Genomic DNA, 17,710 nt, shown 5'->3' with positions numbered 1-17,710 from the left:
GAGAGAGAGAGAGAGAGAGAGAGAGAGAGAGAGAGAGAGAGAGAGAGGCTTTCTCCACTTTACGTGCACAGGAGGCACTTGGCTGTGCATCTACATTTTTAGGGAGCCAGTGTGTTAACTCTATATTTGGATTCCACTGGAGTGGATTAAGGATTCTTTAATGCAAACCCACGGGATTCTCTGAGACATAAAAGAGGAGACTGTTTGCATCCATGCTATACAAATAATTGCAGGTTTCAAATCGAGTGTAATTTCAAGCACCAGCTATATGGGAGAGTGTGGGCTTTGATGTACAAATCCACAATTCATGGAGGATTAGCACCCCAAAGGTTAGCAGTTGCTAATTACAGGAGATTGGTTATACATATCTAACAAGGCAAGGAGACAGCCTTAATAAATGTGAGGATTCATCAGGAAAAAGAATAAGCGACTGTGATAAGCGGACGGATGTATTTGAATCACCATAGATTGATACCCTGTAATGCCCTTCTTTATACAGTGAAAGGAAAGAAGCACTGTCTCTTCTATTGTCTTTACAAACAGCATACCTTGTGCGATATGAGATTTTCGAGATGCATTTGTGAATGCTGATTTGTGCAATCATATGAATTAACCTCTCGGATATTCTTCCTGTGTCTCTTACTGCAGCAACTTCTCTTTCACTGTATTTTTCTTGCAGCGTTCTGTGCTGCATTACCATAATCCTTGGTTCCCTTCCACAAACCACCACTGGGTAAATGAATCTATTATTTTTGCCTGGAGCCATAAAGATGCAACAAAATGCAATGCATTGAAGGGAATAAAACTTGTGATAAGCCGCACATTTTCTCTATAATAGCCTGTCTACAACAGACTTTTTACTCATAGTTGGAAGTATCAGTGCACTTGACCTTTCAATAATCTGAATATTGTAAGAATAAAAGTGTGTTTCAAAACCTAAACCTTTCCAAGAAAAAAAATAATTAAATTAAATTCTGCACACAGTCATTTAGTCAAGCTCTGGCTCTCTGGCTCTGTGTGTTGTTGGGTCCCCTGACCCACGATGGCGGACCTGGCCAGTGTGGCCTTGTGTTTTCATATTGCCCTAAATTAAACATGTCCGAGCCAAGGCAGGCACTTGCTCTGCCGCAGGAAACGCTTTTTCATCTCCTAATGAATGTGCCTGAGGGGGTCCCACAGGGGGCTCCACTTCACCCCTCATTAGGCGGGGTGCTGCCTCTGCCTTCATGCTGAGGAGCAACCTCCTGGAGAGGGGCCTCCCACTTCATCTGAACGTCCCACGCTACCCTGCCCTGGACCAGTGGACTACACTGCACTCTCTCTCTTTTTTCTTTCTCCCTGTCTATCTCTCCCAGTCTCCACTACTTCCTCCTCCCCAGCAAGCAGCTCGTCTTATAGTCGCGGACCAGGGATGACAGGGATGAGAGGACGGTCCGTGCTCCTAATGTCATTTTAATGGCCTTGTTCGGTCTGTTCTGGTTGTGATTTATTGCTATACACACTTCTAATGTCCTCCTAGAGGTCTACTTGACTGTCTTTTTCACAAGTCAAAGACGCTATTGTTTTAGATCTCATAATGAGGAACAGGTTGACAAATTAATCAGAACTGCACTGAGATCTTTCTTCCGACCCTGCTGTCTTCATTATGGACTCAGACAGACATGTGCGTTATGACAGGCACTGAGGGCCAGACACGCTGTGCAGCGGCCTTGGTTAGCAGGAAGAAGTGAGGAGCTGAAGAACTGTGGAGCACCCTATGTCCTGCTCTGGCTTAGAAGTTCCGTCTTTCTGCAGCACTGTAAAATACCCACTCTCATGTGGAAAATATTGACAGCTTCCTGTTGTTAATGAAGCAACAAAGCGCAGACAACTCCTGACTGTTGTGAGGCAGCAGCAAAGGAGAGAGGGATGTACTGGCTGTCAGCTGACTCCAAGAGCCTTCGCAATGGCTGCAGAAAGGGCTGAAGAGCCGATTGTTATACCAGGGCTTTTGGGATGTGTTTACACAATCATTAATCTTGGCACTTGTTTATGTGCCTTGGATTAGAGCACCATGGCACATTCACCGGCACTCAGGGAAGCCGGTGCACCAAAAGGTAGCAGCGAGCGCTCGGGCCTTCCACTGTAAGCAAGAGCATGCAAGGAGGGAAGCATTCTTTGTGCATGGCTGCTTAATCCTGCCATGTTAAACAAAACCAGGCCAGTGTTTGTAGGACTATGAAAACAGCAGTGCAGGGGGAATGTGCCTCACACGCTGTAAGCAGTCTGTGAACTCTGTGTGGCAGTAGACACTCATCGTGCACCCCTGTCGTCTAGGAATGCCTTTCATACGGTCTGCTACAACTATAGGAGAGGGAGGAAGACAGTGGAGTTGTTCAGCAGCTTCTACACAGTGAGAGCAGAACTTGTTGTGCTCATTTTTGCATTCAATGTAAATTTGTAAAAAAAACAGGCAACGTTTTAGACAGTAACATACATGGCCTTCTTTTAAGCTCGGTGACAATTTAAAAGGTAATTTGAACCCCAAGGAGAATGAGCATTAAGGAGCAGCTAATCGTTATAATCACTCGATGGCCACTTATGTATACGGTTACTAATAAAGCGACAAAACACAAGTGACAAGAGACTTAAGCAAGCCATTGACCATCAATGCCTCAGTCTACTGATACTGCCACGGGCAAAATGAAATAAACAGATTGATTTTGAAAGTGTCTTGCAAATTGTGTCTTGTAAATATTTTACATGGTTTGCAATCATAACATTTCAGTTTAATCATTTAGTAGCATTGAGGATAAATGATGCATGATGGAAGTATTCACAGTCACTTATTATTAGCCAAGGGCGCTGTATATGGATTAGATAATTGCTCTGTCTCACTTTAATTTTCTCTCTGCACCTGGAAGAAAGGGCCTCGGAAATATTTGAATTGTGTGTGCGTGTGCGTGTGTGTGTGCGTGTGCGTGTGTGTGTGCGTGTGCGTGCATGCATGCTCATCAGGACAAAACAAAAGTGGTCCAGGTAAAAACAGAAAGAGCCCAGTGAAGCAAGCTCTTTGAAAGAGTTGTTCTTCTGGGTCCCCATGACACCGGTGATCTGTAGAAAGGTTGGGTGCTTCTAGTTTCAGCTCTATCAAACTCTGGATCTTTGAGCAGCAGGATTCAGTATCACGAGCTAATGTAACAAGGCTCATTTGTCTCAATCACACGTCCCTGGTAGTATCGGCTGGCCATTGATGTCATTCATCTTCCCTGTCCTTGCCTGCTCTTTTTTCGGCTGATGAAACCTGAAGACCTTCAAGCAGAATGTCAGTGGTGCTGTAAAAAGTGTTCATCAGCTCAGCCGTAAAAACTGTCGAGTAACCGCGCTGCTGTGTGCAGCGTTCATAAAACTCGTAGACGGTAACGTTCCTGATTCCATTAAAGGTAGACAGACCTGTTCACGGTTTGGAGACTGACTCTTTAATTTTTGAGATTACAATACATGATTGAATGATACATGTGCATAGGATTTAAAAGCTTCCAAGTTTCCTTCCACAATCTGATGTCCATTATATAAGTAACAATTCAGGGTGACTGATATATAAAACATTAACAGGCTGCAGGCGACAACGATGTGAAGCAGGAGCTAACTGAAGACGTAGCTTAAGGTATCTGTATTGTTAGAATGTTACCTGCAGTATAGTATACTCTAAATGCAAATTCCCGTAGTATAGGAAAAATTTAACAATCACAATTTTTAAAAGATCTTTTTTCATTGACACATACTTTACACTGTGGACCTCCTTATTTTCTTATTTGTAGAGCTATTACATGATTTGATTTGATTTTTTACCCCCCTCAAGTTGTTTTCAAATGTTTTGGAATAAAGCTCATCTCTTGATCTATTAATGCATGTGCTGCGTGCCTGCACAGGGCTGGCTTCAGCTGATGTCAGCTCCAATGGAAATACTGACTCGCGCCATAACTGCAGGCTTATGCTGAGCTTCCCTCTTCGATGGAGCAAATCAAGATCATGATTACTATCTGGCCCATGCAGCCGGTCTGCATTGTCTGGAAACATGTTTTCCTAAGGAGACCACAGAGGGACAATTACTGTCAGCTGAACTATTCAGCCTGCTCTCCATGTGTGTTCTGGCTGCGTGCCTCTGACCCACTGACCCTGAGCACCAGCATGAGATGGGACCTCCAGCCTCCCTTCTCCCCCCCCCCTCACACCCCCGCTACTCTCTCCCCCAATATCTACCATAACTGAAGCACCCACAGAAAGACTTCGCAAGTGTCTAAATTGCACACGGAAATTGCTCATATACTCAGTCACCCCTCTGGCAAAAAGACAATGCAGGAAGTTGTATGGATGTAAGTTTTGATTTCTTTGTGTGAAACAGTAGAGAAATCCTATTCAAAAACCCACAGCAGAATCATAGTTGTCTTACAGAAATGCATACTAATACAGCAATTATAGGAGGAAGGAAGTTGTACAGTGTGGCAGTGGCAAATTCCCTGGTGCAACTGAACAAGGCTCTTTGTTGTTATGTAAAGGTTTCTGCGTGTAATTGCAGTGGATGTTTTGGTGGATTCATTATTTATATATTCCTGTGTTTTTCTAAAGGAGCCTACTAGGCTGCTGTCCCTGCAGGGAGATGAGGAGCTGAGAGGTGCTTAGCTAAGGCAATGTACCACAATCGAGGCTTTAACCATTGCCTGCTTCGGTCAAGTGGTCACACTAAAGGTTCAGAAGCATCACATGATCCTCCGCTGAATCTTAGAATTCAGACAGCAGCTCCTGCACCAGTCAATCAGTCGGTCCTGTGTGATTTCAGCCTCAGTGATTTTGAGTTTTGGTGCATCCCAGTGCCTTGCTGCACAATGCATGAGTAAAGCAAACAATACACAAGCAACTCTGACTCAGACTTGTAAAAACGTATATTTCCCTTCAAAATGTATGTCATTATAATAGAGGATGTATCACATTTAAATGTATAAAGGGCCCAAACCAAATGATCTAAATAGTTAGACAAAGCATGTCAATATTTGCAACACAGATTTTTTATTCAGCTCTCATGACTCTCTCTGACTAACTAGGGGCTGATAGAATGCATAAGTGAGTGCTGTCTACAGATTGTATACTGCCATCAGAGTAAACAGTGTGAGTCTTTCTCCCTCCTGGCACACATGAACGCCCGCACGCACAAGCTCGCACACACAGAGGGGGCGTGCCCTCCGGTCCCCAGCACAACTTTGCTTGTCACTGCAGTCACAGACAAGCAGGGAATAGGTGGGGGGGAGATAGATAGAGGGAGGTAAGGAGTGATGGGGAGAAAGATTTGAGCTCAGGTGGGGCAGACAAGGGAGGGGAGAGGAACGCTGCAAACACGCTACCCTTCATGGTGCTTGTCTGCTCGGTAAACCCAGGCTTTTGTTGTTTCCCCTAGAGTGCAGGCGCGCAGACTCCCAGTCAAGAAGCTCGTCAATCTTTGCCACAACAACACATAAATTAGTGCCCAAATTACTGTTACGCCGGTGGAGACAGAGACATGGAGAGAGATGTCTTGTGCTGCGGTTTGGGAATACATCTTCCCTTCTCCTGCTCCCCCTCATAGAGGGTGTCAGAATGCACTTCAATAAAACAGTCAAGTAAATACAGGGAGAGACATGAAGAGAGACGCACTGCTGTGATGTACAGGCAACTGAAGTTGGGCAATGTTGAAATATTAATAGGCCTCACACACAAACAAACACAGAGATGTGCGCTTGAGTTCATCCAAAAAGCAGCCAAGGGCAATGGTCCAGACCTGAGCTTTAGCAGAGTCACTGCACTACTATGAAGGAATAATAGGGAAAGACTTAAAGAGCCCATCTTTTGAAACAGAAATATCTCTTCAAATATAGCCGGTCTCTAGTGAAGGGGGATCACAGCTTAGGCAGCTAAATGATTGGGGGGGAATTAGCAAGACTCAGTATAGAGACATCGAAATGTGTCAATTACATCTTTCCTTGCTCTAATCCCTCTGGTCAGAATATTTTTTGATGACTTTGGCGTGTTCATAGGTTGAATGGAAGCTGTTTATTAAAGTGATGATACACAGTTTTGGTCTGCAGGTGAATTTCTGTACAAGCGGCGTGTGTTTTCTTTGTGCTACAAACCTAGCTCTATGGTAATATGCCAACAGCCTCCGATCCCTAAACAAATAACACATTTATACTATTCAGCCTGTGTTCCGTGCCACAACTGTCCTTTGCCACTGACATTCAAATAACATTTCTTCTGCTGCTTAAATGGGAATAAAAAAAGAATTGTGTTGTGCGACTTCACATGACAGCAGAGCCCCGGTAGATGAAAAGAGGCAGAATTCTGATTCCAGCTCTTGTTGGGCTGTCGTCTCTCCACAGCTAGATCTGACTGTCATGGGTATCTGTTTAAAGAAGACTCTTTATCAACCGACAGCTGATCTCTACAAAATGAATAGCTGCACATAATGATGGAGGAACATTGCTTAGTGCACATTTGCCAGCCGGTTCAGTGCCTCTGGTGTTTGTATGTTGACCATGTGTACATTTTTGTATTACAGTCCTGAGAGAAGGCATGTGTCCTTTGGTTTTGTTGCAAAAATATTCTAAATGGAGGCTGCATTAACACAGTTTGTCTGATAGGAGAAGAATTGTTAATCTGCTCATAACGCTGGGCCCTGTTCAATTCCTTACATAATCTCTGACATGAGCCCGCTGGCTTGCGTCACTCTGTCATTGACAGCTGTCAACACAACACGGCCGACGCACACAAATACACACTCACTGACTCACACACCACCATGCGCAGAGAGGCAAATGTGTTTGTTTTTTTCAACTGCTTCACATGCTTTCTCTCAGAACGATGTGTGTTGTAAATGAGCCAGTGAAAAAAATAAGGGCTCTGGATAGACAGAAGAGAATACAGACGCCCCGATCTCAGACCTCGTTTATTGTACACGTCTATCATGAATCATCAGGCCATGACAAAATGATTTATTGGTTCAATCGAGTAATGGGTTAAGCTCTCAGCATTATGACGGTGGCCTGGGCATGGGTCTGTAATGTAAGGGATAATCTTAATCCTTCCACGTTATGTCAGTAGTCCAAGGGTTCAGTGGAAACAGCCAGGAGATTTTGACTGGTGATTTTCCATGTTTGCACAAGCCTGTAGGATATTCAGTTTTTATTTTATTTTATTTACCAGCATGCTGTATCTAAAATTTGAACAATATAATTCTGATAATTATGGGAAACAAATTTAAGAATAATTAGTGGGAACCACATTTGTGTGGATGTTTAAATTTGATAACATAGTGCACTATACTGTAGTAGGTATGAATAGCAGGTCCTCTTTAGTGAATACTAATTGTTGTTTTTCATCAAGAATTCACACTGCATAGTGACTACCAGAGTAGCAGCATTTCTAAATATTTCACCACTTTTTCTATTTATTTCTCAGCTTCACAGTTTCATTATGTCCCGTGAATGACTCTTTATATCATTGAATGAATCAATACTACATTTGCAGTGAATAGGGAAGAAGTGTTCTGTCTGACAATGTCTGTCTATCTGATGCTTATAACAACATAAACTATGACAGGACCCCTGTAAGCTGTTAGTGTGTTTGGCAAATTGATGTGGGTGTTCACATTTGACTGTCAGTTTCCAGGTCTTTGATAATGCAGTGTAGTTTTAGCAGTCGGTTGAACTCAGGGCAGTGGAGAAGACAGTGAAGGGCACTGGGTGAACATGCAGAGGCCTGGCTGCCCTATTGTGCATGTGCTCTGAGTGACACGTCATCCCCTCAAAGGGCCTGCTAGTGTGGTGAATCAGTGTCCTTGAACTGCTCAACCACAGACAGACAAAGAACAAGCTTTAGCATTCGGCTTGACTGTCTCCTCTCTCTGCCATGCCCATTGTCCAAGACACCCACACCAGGCTGCAATGCTGCATACAGGAAATCAGTCTTGAGCCGCCGTCCGGCCCTTATGATTATGCTGTGGCGTGATTGTGCTGCAGTGTGATTCACACATAATCTTGGCGTCTCAGCAGGTGTCTTTGAAGTGGCCTGCATGCAGAGGCCATCTCAGTGCTGTGAGGAGCGTCGGGCTGCTGGGATGGGCTTTAGCATGGCTGCCCGTCTAACTGTGCCTGGCTTTGATGTCGTAAACAGTGCAGGCAGTGCTGGCTGGCAGGGAAGCGGGCAGGCAGGCAGGACGGCGGGCAGGAACGCAGGCAGGCGCAGTGAATGGCATCAGTGGCACTGCGCTGGTCAAGCTCAAGCGAGCCAGCAGCTGCCTGTTTCACACCAAGAGGCAGTTAACACTGCAGCTCATGTCAATAGATATTGACTGCCAGATTGGGAGTGCTTATGAGCGCATGCCTTTTTGTTTGACTGATTCTCCTGTGTGAATTCAGTTTAAATCATCCTCAGTGTCTAAAGTGTAGCTTAGAGTTCCCCATGAGCAGTCACACAAGACGACAACTTGCACAGTCACAGATATACAAATATTGACTCCGGCTGATGAAGTAGGTGACTTCATGGTGTATTTGATCTCCATTGTGTCATTGCTGGGTATTTATTCTCCTTGACCCCTCTCTCCACATCTTTTTGAAAGCAGCTTATCCTAGTGTGGAAATGACTCTGTGTTCAGACTGAGGTCTTCTCTCATACAAGAAACGACAGAGCCTGCCTCAGCCGGTCCAGAGACAAACCCTTTTTACTGTTGAGTGCACTGAGCATTCAGGGGCTTGTGCAGTGGTGGAGTGAGAGGGTGTTAGCTGGTGAGGCTGTGTGCAGTCAGGGTCTTCCTGCTGCAGATAGGGCTTTGTGAGGCATGCTCGTGTATGTGTATGCCCTGCCCGGCCTGGCACCCTCGTGTCTCTACTCCCACTGCTTTCACCTGATGTGGCACAGCCTCTGTCAGGCCTGAGCGAGCGCCTAGCCAGCTCCGCTTCTTCAGGAGAGATGAAGGCATCTCACAGCTATGCTGTGGGGGTGGGGGAAGCTAGCAGCAACCTAAGCCTGGAGCTATCAGAGGCTGGAGCTCAGAGCCAAAAGCCTGTGGGCTGGATAGGGTGGGTGGAAGAAGCTTGGCTTAACTTGGCAAGACAACCATAGCCACGGCCCTGCACTGCCACCCAATGGCTGGGGCCTGTCACTACAACCTTTAGCTCAATACAACCACAACTAGTCATAATTACGGTACGCTTCAGTTGTTGTGAGTGCATGTCAGTACAAATTATGTAAGTAATGAGGCTGAAAACGCTAAAGGAGTCGAAACACACTGCACTGCTAATGCTCATGCAGGGAGAACACAAAAACAAACAATAGAGTGCACTCATACAGAGATAGACCTAACCGAAATAACAAGCAACTGTGCACAGTAAGGAAAAGATTAATTATAAATTAACCCTCTCAGTTAGGTTGTCGAAGCCCGCCTCCTGCCTGGATTTCACTCTAATCCGGGCCGACGAGGTGCAGTGCCCTCTATTGTATGTGAGAATCACAAATCGCAGGAGGTGTTGTCTGGAGGAGAATTAATTGTGCATGTTCCACCACTCCCTTTTGTTCATTTTACTAAAATGTAGGCTAATTCCATGTAAACATGGCCGGTCTTGTTGACTCCAGCAGCGCGAGGAGAACAGACACAGATTCCTGAATGAATAGAGTGTGGCTCCGGGGTTAGTGGATTAGAGGCTCTGTGTTAAGGGCCTCTCCCGGGCATGCCTCAGGGACAAGGACATTATCCACATGACACATTACAAGCTCCTAGGCAGATGATTAAAATGGGCAGGGATCTTTGGATTGAACTTCAGCAGAAGTACTTTTGATGTGATCAAACTAGTTTAAAGAGGTTGGTTGTTAAGGTGTACGAGGGATATTTGAAGCTTCTAGTCTTGTGAAGAGACAGTTAGGCCTGGCTGGAGGGGAGAGGCTGATGTAACACTTTGACATCGAATTTACCACCACGTTTCTAATTATTATAATTTTTATTGCATCTTATTAAGGCAAAAACCATAATATTCCTCCCCTAATTGGTATAGACTGGTGTTGCAATAGCTCCACATGCTCTGATTGGTTGGCCACATGGCTGGTTGGAGAAAACCATTACATTGTGAGAAAATATCCTGCGGTGATCTTTCCTCGATTTAGATCAGATAGCGGTGTTCGTCTGACGCTGTACTGCACTGTTGGGATAGTGGGACTGAGATGTTGGAGATGTGGAGGAGGGCTGTGAGATAGAGATCTCTAGAGGGAGAGAGAGAGAGGGGGAGGTGGAGGTGGAGAGGGATGTAGCATCAGTGGCTGCAATGATAAAGCTGAGAGCAGTGGGACGAGCTGGGAGTTCTGTGTCTCTGATGTCTGTGTGTTCTGTGGTGTTGCCCTGTGGTCTGCTCCTGAAGAGAAGGCCAACGATGGATGAGGCCTGTCCTCTGTGTGCTTTTGTCCTCTATGGCGGGTGAATCACAGGCCTGTCAACAGCACAACACCACGGCCACTGAACACTTTTTCTCATAGCATATACAGACAGACACACTCACTGCCACCGCTCCGTCCACCACAGGCCATGTTATGAGTCTGTGGCTTCAGTGGATTTAGTCCTGAGGTTCTTATGGTTTTGAAGTTTAAGAGGCTTCATGAAGTCTCCTCATGTTCCTAAATGAGCCTTTGTCACTGCTCCAGGCTAGTATTAATATGACTGTTCTGTATTTGGGTTCGTGGGTAGATGGGTACAAGTTGTGTTTGACACTTTGTTTACATTGGCTGCTTGTGAGGACTTAAAATGTCCTCCTCTTTCTCACACACACACACACACACACACACACACCCACATATCCAACTCTGTAAACATTCAGCTAATGCTCTGTGGAAGTGAGGATTCAAAAGCCACCGGAGGAGATGTTTTTAGAAGCACAGTGCTCTTTCATGTACCAACATGGATCTATGGCGAGGGTGTTGTACAGTGACTTGTGACAGCAAAATGTTGATTTTTTATTTATTTATTATTTCTTTCATTTTCTTTTCTTCTCTGCAGCTCAAATCGAAATAATTCCCTGCAAGATCTGTGGAGACAAATCATCAGGCATCCATTACGGCGTGATAACATGTGAAGGCTGTAAGGTAAGCATCAAGAGACTGGAGCTGTTTGTATCATGGGAAGTAGTGTTTGTGTGAGTGTGTGCGTGTGGTTGTGTGTATGAGAGAGAGAGAGAGAAAGAGAGAGAGAGAGATATCTGAGAGGGGGAAGACAGGGAAATTTGAGAAGGTATGGAAAGTTGCTTGCTAGGAAAAACGTTTATAAATGTTGCTGAAGTTTTACAATGATTTGGAGAGGGACTGCGAAGTGTAAACACAAAGAACATCATCATTAAAGTGGTCAAGCACCACAAAGGACATCACAGAAAAGCACAATTAGTAGGACAAAGTCATCCCTCTGCCTTGCTCTGCCTTTCCCTCCCAGGGACATGTCTTTTCACTTTTTTTTTTTTTTTTGCTTCTGCTGCAGCATGCTCTTCTTGAAATAAAATGATCAAAAGGAGAGTGCTTTGAATTATAGCAGATTGTTGGCTGTTTGCTACAGTGTTGCTTCCATTGAAGCCGCCTTTTGTACTGTTTCAAATGCACCAGCCATTCACAGTGAGGGGAATTTTGTGCTTAGAGTGTATTCTTGTCCCAGTGCTTGTCACCAGGCACATCATTAGCATTCCTCAGCCAGCCTGCACCTTTGCTGTTTGCTCCTGTGTGTGTGCGTGTGTGTGTGCGCATGTGTGTGTGGAGAGAGAGAGAGAGGAGGGAGAGAGAGAGAGGAGGGAGAGAGAGAGAGACATTCCTGTTCTTCCCAATGCTACTCTCCCTCACACAGGAGCTGGAAGGAGTAAAACACTAAAGAATAAACTGCTGAAATCTATCTTTAATGATTGCTAATTAGTCCAAGGCAGAGAGGCCTTTAATGATATGTACGAGTACAAAAGTTTGGACCATAAATCATAGCATTATTAAAGAGTGCTGCTTGTCACTGGCAGTTATAGCCTGTTTCCATAATGGCTTCCATTATAAAGCAACTTGGCAGCTGTCAGCTGTTTTCTTGTAATTAAACAGCCAATGAGCAGCTAATTAAGACATATGTGTATGGAGCAGTAGAGTGGGGCATGTTAATGATGTGCTGGAATCAATTCATTAAGTCAAAGGATGAGGAATCCAGTCGGTGTGCATTCGCAATCCTTTCGCAATCCTTTAGCACTGCACATGCCAGTGCTGCGTTAATCAACACTAATAGCCCCACTGAAGAAAAATACCATCCACTGTTATCATTCCTACCCAAACACACCACCCTCATGCCATACACACTGGTGAAAAAAACACTCTTTGAATGCCAGATTTAACAGCCAACAGGAGTAGTATTATCTAATCTGTTTGGCAGCAGTAAAATAAAAGTATCACCACCAGGAATACAGTATATCACTATCAATCGGTAATGAATTTTGTCAGCACTAAAACACTATGAAAACATGAATTGATCCTTCAGTCCCAGAACATTTGTCCTCCCACGGTGGTTCATCTCGTAACCCAAAGTGCTTCCATGCCCCTTTTCTGTTCAGGGCTTCTTCAGGAGGAGTCAGCAGAGCAATGCAGCCTATTCCTGCCCCCGTCAGAAGAACTGCCTGATCGACCGCACCAGCCGCAACCGCTGCCAGCACTGCCGGCTGCAGAAGTGCCTGGCAGTGGGCATGTCACGAGATGGTAAGTGCTTGATGGAAGAGGTGGGCAGACACAGCAGGGGGGCATGGTGAATCAGGGGAGGTGAAGGGCCCGGGTTCAAGCGCCTGTGTGGGCAAGAATCCGCTCTGCTGAAGTGTGTTTGAAGCAGTGCTTATGGGATGCTGTTGTGGACTCTGACCTCCCTGTGAAGGCGGGCAAGAGAGGAAAGAATTTTCGAAGGGGATCAAAATATTAACGTCACTTTATGAAGTTATTGGTAGTGTTTATTTGGGGCTCATTATTTATTACAAAAAACAAGCCAGGAATGTATGTGTTTATTTTGAATTTAAAAGAATCAGTGAGGACTGGATGAGAAAATCAATTACAAAAAAAAGGACATTGTTTAGTGTAAACTTCTAGTTACTATCTTCTTGCGGCAGGAAATGCAACTTTTTAACTTTACAACTCTTTTGGGAACTCATAGCTGCTTTTACGTAGCCATTAACATCTGTGGGTTTATATCATTATTGTTAGTTGGCGCTCTATTGATATCTTACCAAATACCGATATTTTGGTTTAGAGACAAAGAAAACACACACACACACACAGATAACGAACGCCATTATTCTCAAAGAGACACAATAGACACATCCCAAGACAATGGTGACATGAACACATGCTAAGACGTCAGTCTGTGTTCATTGTCTGCCAGTAGCAGGTGAGTGCTCTGTCTGTGGGACTAATTTGTTGCTGTGATAGAAACTAGGTTTGATGAAATAGGAGGTTGTTAGAGGTTGTCATTAGTGCTGCTGCAGCTGAGATGCTGTAATAGGAGCACACAGGTGGGGATGTGTGCTGGAGGGCTCCTGCTGTGCCAGGCTGGTCCAGACTGGGCCAGTCCAGACTGGGCTGAGCTGAGGAGATTATATCAGAACAAAGCAGATCTATGATGTTTTTTTGGTTTTTTTTAAACACACACAGGAATTCACACAGACAAGAGAAAAGCTGAACAGACATGGCTAAGGCTGGCATTTCTTTATGCACACTGCTTTGCTTAAGTTCAGTTACACACGCATACATATTCATGAATATGAATGAACACAGAAGTACATTAGCACTTATGAGTGCCTTTGCATAGCCAGACACATGCACATATACGCACACATACACACACACACACACACACACACACACACACACACACACACACACACTCAGGACAGACGAAGGTGACTCTTGCTTTCACTCAACACACCAGAGCCCATCTGCCCGCACTCTCCTCCTCGCCGCTCCACTCGCTTTCCACTGTGCGTAGACAAGCACACACACAAACACATGCACACACACACACAGACACACACTGTGACCGGCTGACATACTGCCAGGCCCCCAGAACTCTGGCCAAGGAGTCACATTCTCAGCACCAGTGTTTAGTCTGGAAACCTTGAAACAGGAGGCAGCAACTTAGCCCGTCTCACGTTTGAGTGGCTGGTAAGCTGTTTGTCACTTCATTACTTCCCACTTCTGCCTCTGCACTTATGAAGCTGTTAATTTTTTTTATAATCTCTGTCATCAGTGATCTCTCCTGAAAAATGTAGATTTGGTTTTTTGTCATCAGTGTTTTCTATTAAAAGAGTATATCACTTTTACTGTACTGCACATTCGTATTGTGGAGATTGATGCTAATAGCAGGCGTCTTTTGGTCTAATAGTAACATACAACTTCAACATACATGAGTGTTGTTTTACTTTGTCAGGGGAGGGCAAAAAATTGACTCTGAATGTGGTACACAATTTATAGTAAGTAAGGAATTAATGTGCCCCAAAAATCCCTAATTCAATCCTTTTCTCTTGCCAACAAGTCATTTCTTCTGACGGCAAGAATTATGTTTTTGTTATAGAAGTCACAATTTAGCCAATAGTGTGAAATAATATGATTCGTTCTTATAGTAATTCCACTGTTTCAGGCATTTTCTAGACATGACTGTCAGTATCTTGTTAGTATCTAAAGTTATTGAATTAAGTTTGTTTGTGTTGGTAATTCACCCCACTGGTGAGACTTATTATGAAAAAATGTTAAGACTCAACAATAAAAATTAAATAAAGTAAAGTAAGTAACACATCTCTAATTAACTAGGGCTTTCATAATATTTTGAGTACAAGTTATTATCACATATTTCTGGTTGATTGTTTGCAGTGTTTCACTAGAGTGTAACACACGTTTTGTCCTGCTATAATCACAGCGGTGAAGTTTGGCCGCATGTCAAAGAAGCAGCGAGACAGCCTGTACGCTGAGGTCCAGAAGCACCGGCTGCAGCAGCAGCAGCAGCATGACCGCCAACAACAGCCCGGAGAGGCGGAGCCGCTCACACCTAGCTATGGCCTCTCAGCCAATGGCCTCACCGAGCTCCATGACGACCTCAGCGGCTACATGGATGGTCACACCCCTGACGGCAGCAAACCAGACTCGGCGGTCAGCAGCTTCTACCTGGACATCCAGCCATCTCCTGACCAGTCAGGCCTGGACATCAACGGCATCAAGCCGGAGCCCATCTGCGACTTTGCACCTGGCTCTGGCTTCTTCCCTTACTGCTCCTTCACCAACGGAGAAACCTCCCCCACCGTGTCCATGGCTGAACTAGGTAAGTAGCAGGAGAGAGGCAGGGAGACGAGAGGAGAGACAGCAAAATGGAGGGGGGGGGAGAACAACTCAACCGTGGGGCAAACGACACAAAGGTTGCTTAAAATAGCAGGAGGTTGGAGACTCATCTCCAACACTCATTAAAAGAGCCTCTTTTTTGTAATTAGTTTCCATTAATTAGGGCCAATCAGGATCCAGCAGGGCAGGCGTCTGGGGAAATCATTTTTTTAGGCTCCCCTGTGCCCAGGAACTCCTTTTAACAGATGTGTTTTCAAAACCATTTAAATTCTTATACTCAATATTTCTCTCAGAGAAAATGTGACCTTTGTTTCAGTGAGTAACGTGGCGCCCCTCCTCCTCGCCATGCATTTGTGTCATAACTAGATTGGCTGTGCCTCAACCTTAAGTTATGAGCTTCCTGCAGGCAGTAAAAGAGGAAATGTCAACAAGCCTTTTCCCAGTCAAAAAAGCCCACGCGTATCTGCCTCTCCTCCTTTTTGAAAGCTCAGTAAAATCTTCTTTTCCTGTGGCATATTTCATCAGTGAGGTCTTCACTTTCACATATCCTTGTGAGTAACATTCAGATCTCAGCTGTGATCTTCTTGTATTGCAGAGCACCTGGCCCAGAACATCTCCAAGTCACACATGGAGACATGTCAGTACCTGAGGGAGGAGCTGCAGCAGATGACCTGGCAGGCCTTCCTGCAGGAGGAGGTCGAGAGTTACCAGAGCAAGGTACCACGACCACAACCGGGCCTGCGCCGGCCTCCACGGCAGTAACAGCTATCAAACCCATTGTTTTAAAGCTGATAACCCATTCTCTGTCCTATCTCTTCTTAGCCCCGGGAAGTCATGTGGCAGCTGTGTGCTATCAAAATAACAGAGGCCATTCAGTATGTGGTGGAGTTCGCCAAGCGCATCGACGGTTTCATGGAGCTGTGTCAGAACGATCAGATAGTGCTGCTGAAAGCAGGTATGACAGCCTGTCAACATGGCCTGCTGCCGTCAAACTCACCCACCACCACCACCACCCCCCCTCTGGCATTGTCACAAGAGCGTAGCTGACCTGACTGCACAAAGTCGTCTTCACACACACAGACAGTGTCACAGAGAGGAGACCCCGCCCTGCCTGTTTCCTGTCTCCGCCTCTGTCGCTCTTTATTTTCTTCTGTTCATTACATACATAGCAGGGACGGACACAGCGTTAGATAAGCAATGTTGTTCATGAGCTCAGATAATACCTATCATGACGGCTGCCATTCCCCTCTCTTTCCTCAGACACCGATGATGTCTGCTTATTCAAACTGCTCTCATGAAGACATACTTACAAAATATGAAATGCAGCTATGGCTCTGTGCACACTGTCAACTATATTTACGCATGAATACAAATGCTGAAACGCACATGCACACATACCGCACATGCAGCAAACAAACACCTCTCCTGGGTCTTTCCTTGAGTATTATTTACATTAGCACATCCAATATGAATAATTAAATAAAGACAGATCCCTTGTCAGACATGACATTTAAAACAGTAGCATCTCCCTTAGAGGCAGTAATGGCTTCTGTTACATCTTCTTGATCCTCTTATCAACTCCCACAGAGTGGTACAAAATTACAGGACAGAATAAATTCCCAACCTATCTTGCTAAATAAAGGTTGACTGAATAAACACTGTCACTACTGAATGAAGCTCAATTTTTATCTGGCATGTCATTATGGAAGAATAGCCTTCTGTCTATGATATTATCATCTGCAGAGGTGTTTTTTTTTCTCTCCCTCTGACGGCAGGCTTCTTTATGTCAAAGTGGTTGTGTTACTCACATTGTAGAAGAACAGCACAAAGCACAACCATGTGTTTTGCATCCCTTACTGATGTGTAACTGTTGGGGGAAAAAAGAAACAACTCTCAGATTCAGCATCTTGTTCCTGTCTGTCTCCACAGGCTCTTTGGAAGTTGTGTTTGTCAGAATGTGCCGTGCCTTTGACTCGCAAAACAACACAGTCTATTTTGATGGAAAGTATGCCGGACCTGATGTGTTCAAGTCATTAGGTAAGTGGAGTGTGTGTGTGTGTGTGTCTGTGTGTGTGCGTGCATGTGCACGTTTGAATGAGTTTACATTGTGTATTTGTATGCTGCTGTGTTTGTGTGTGTTTCTTACAGTGTCTTACTCCTTCCCTTGGTGTAATAGCCAAAATTAGAGTCTGCTGCTCTGTTTTACACAATGCTGAAGGCCTGGAAGCAAACACTAAGCACTCATCCCTGCCTCACCTGGCATTGCTGTCTCTGCAATGGTTATTTATGGTAGAACAGAGATGTTAGTGAGGCTCTGCTGCATATGGCTCCTGTAACTGTG

General features: G+C 44.8%; 1 protein-coding gene across 2 annotated transcripts in view; it reads left to right on the top strand.

The window, feature by feature from the left end:
- Window positions 1-17,710, top strand: part of roraa (RAR-related orphan receptor A, paralog a) — a 169,659-nt gene that overhangs the window by 146,108 nt on the left and 5,841 nt on the right. For both annotated transcript variants that reach the window (XM_031856714.1, XM_031856722.1), the window contains 6 exons: window positions 11,048-11,133; window positions 12,612-12,753; window positions 14,954-15,352; window positions 15,965-16,086; window positions 16,192-16,324; window positions 17,299-17,406. In XM_031856714.1, coding sequence (XP_031712574.1) covers window positions 11,048-11,133; window positions 12,612-12,753; window positions 14,954-15,352; window positions 15,965-16,086; window positions 16,192-16,324; window positions 17,299-17,406 — 990 coding nt within the window. The remainder of the gene's footprint in view (window positions 1-11,047; window positions 11,134-12,611; window positions 12,754-14,953; window positions 15,353-15,964; window positions 16,087-16,191; window positions 16,325-17,298; window positions 17,407-17,710) is intronic.

This window comes from Anarrhichthys ocellatus, unplaced genomic scaffold (assembly GCF_004355925.1).
Source record: "Anarrhichthys ocellatus isolate YVR2014 unplaced genomic scaffold, GSC_Weel_1.0 scaffold2, whole genome shotgun sequence".
NCBI lineage: Eukaryota > Metazoa > Chordata > Actinopteri > Perciformes > Anarhichadidae > Anarrhichthys > Anarrhichthys ocellatus.
This window is presented reverse-complemented; position numbering and strand designations above follow the sequence as displayed.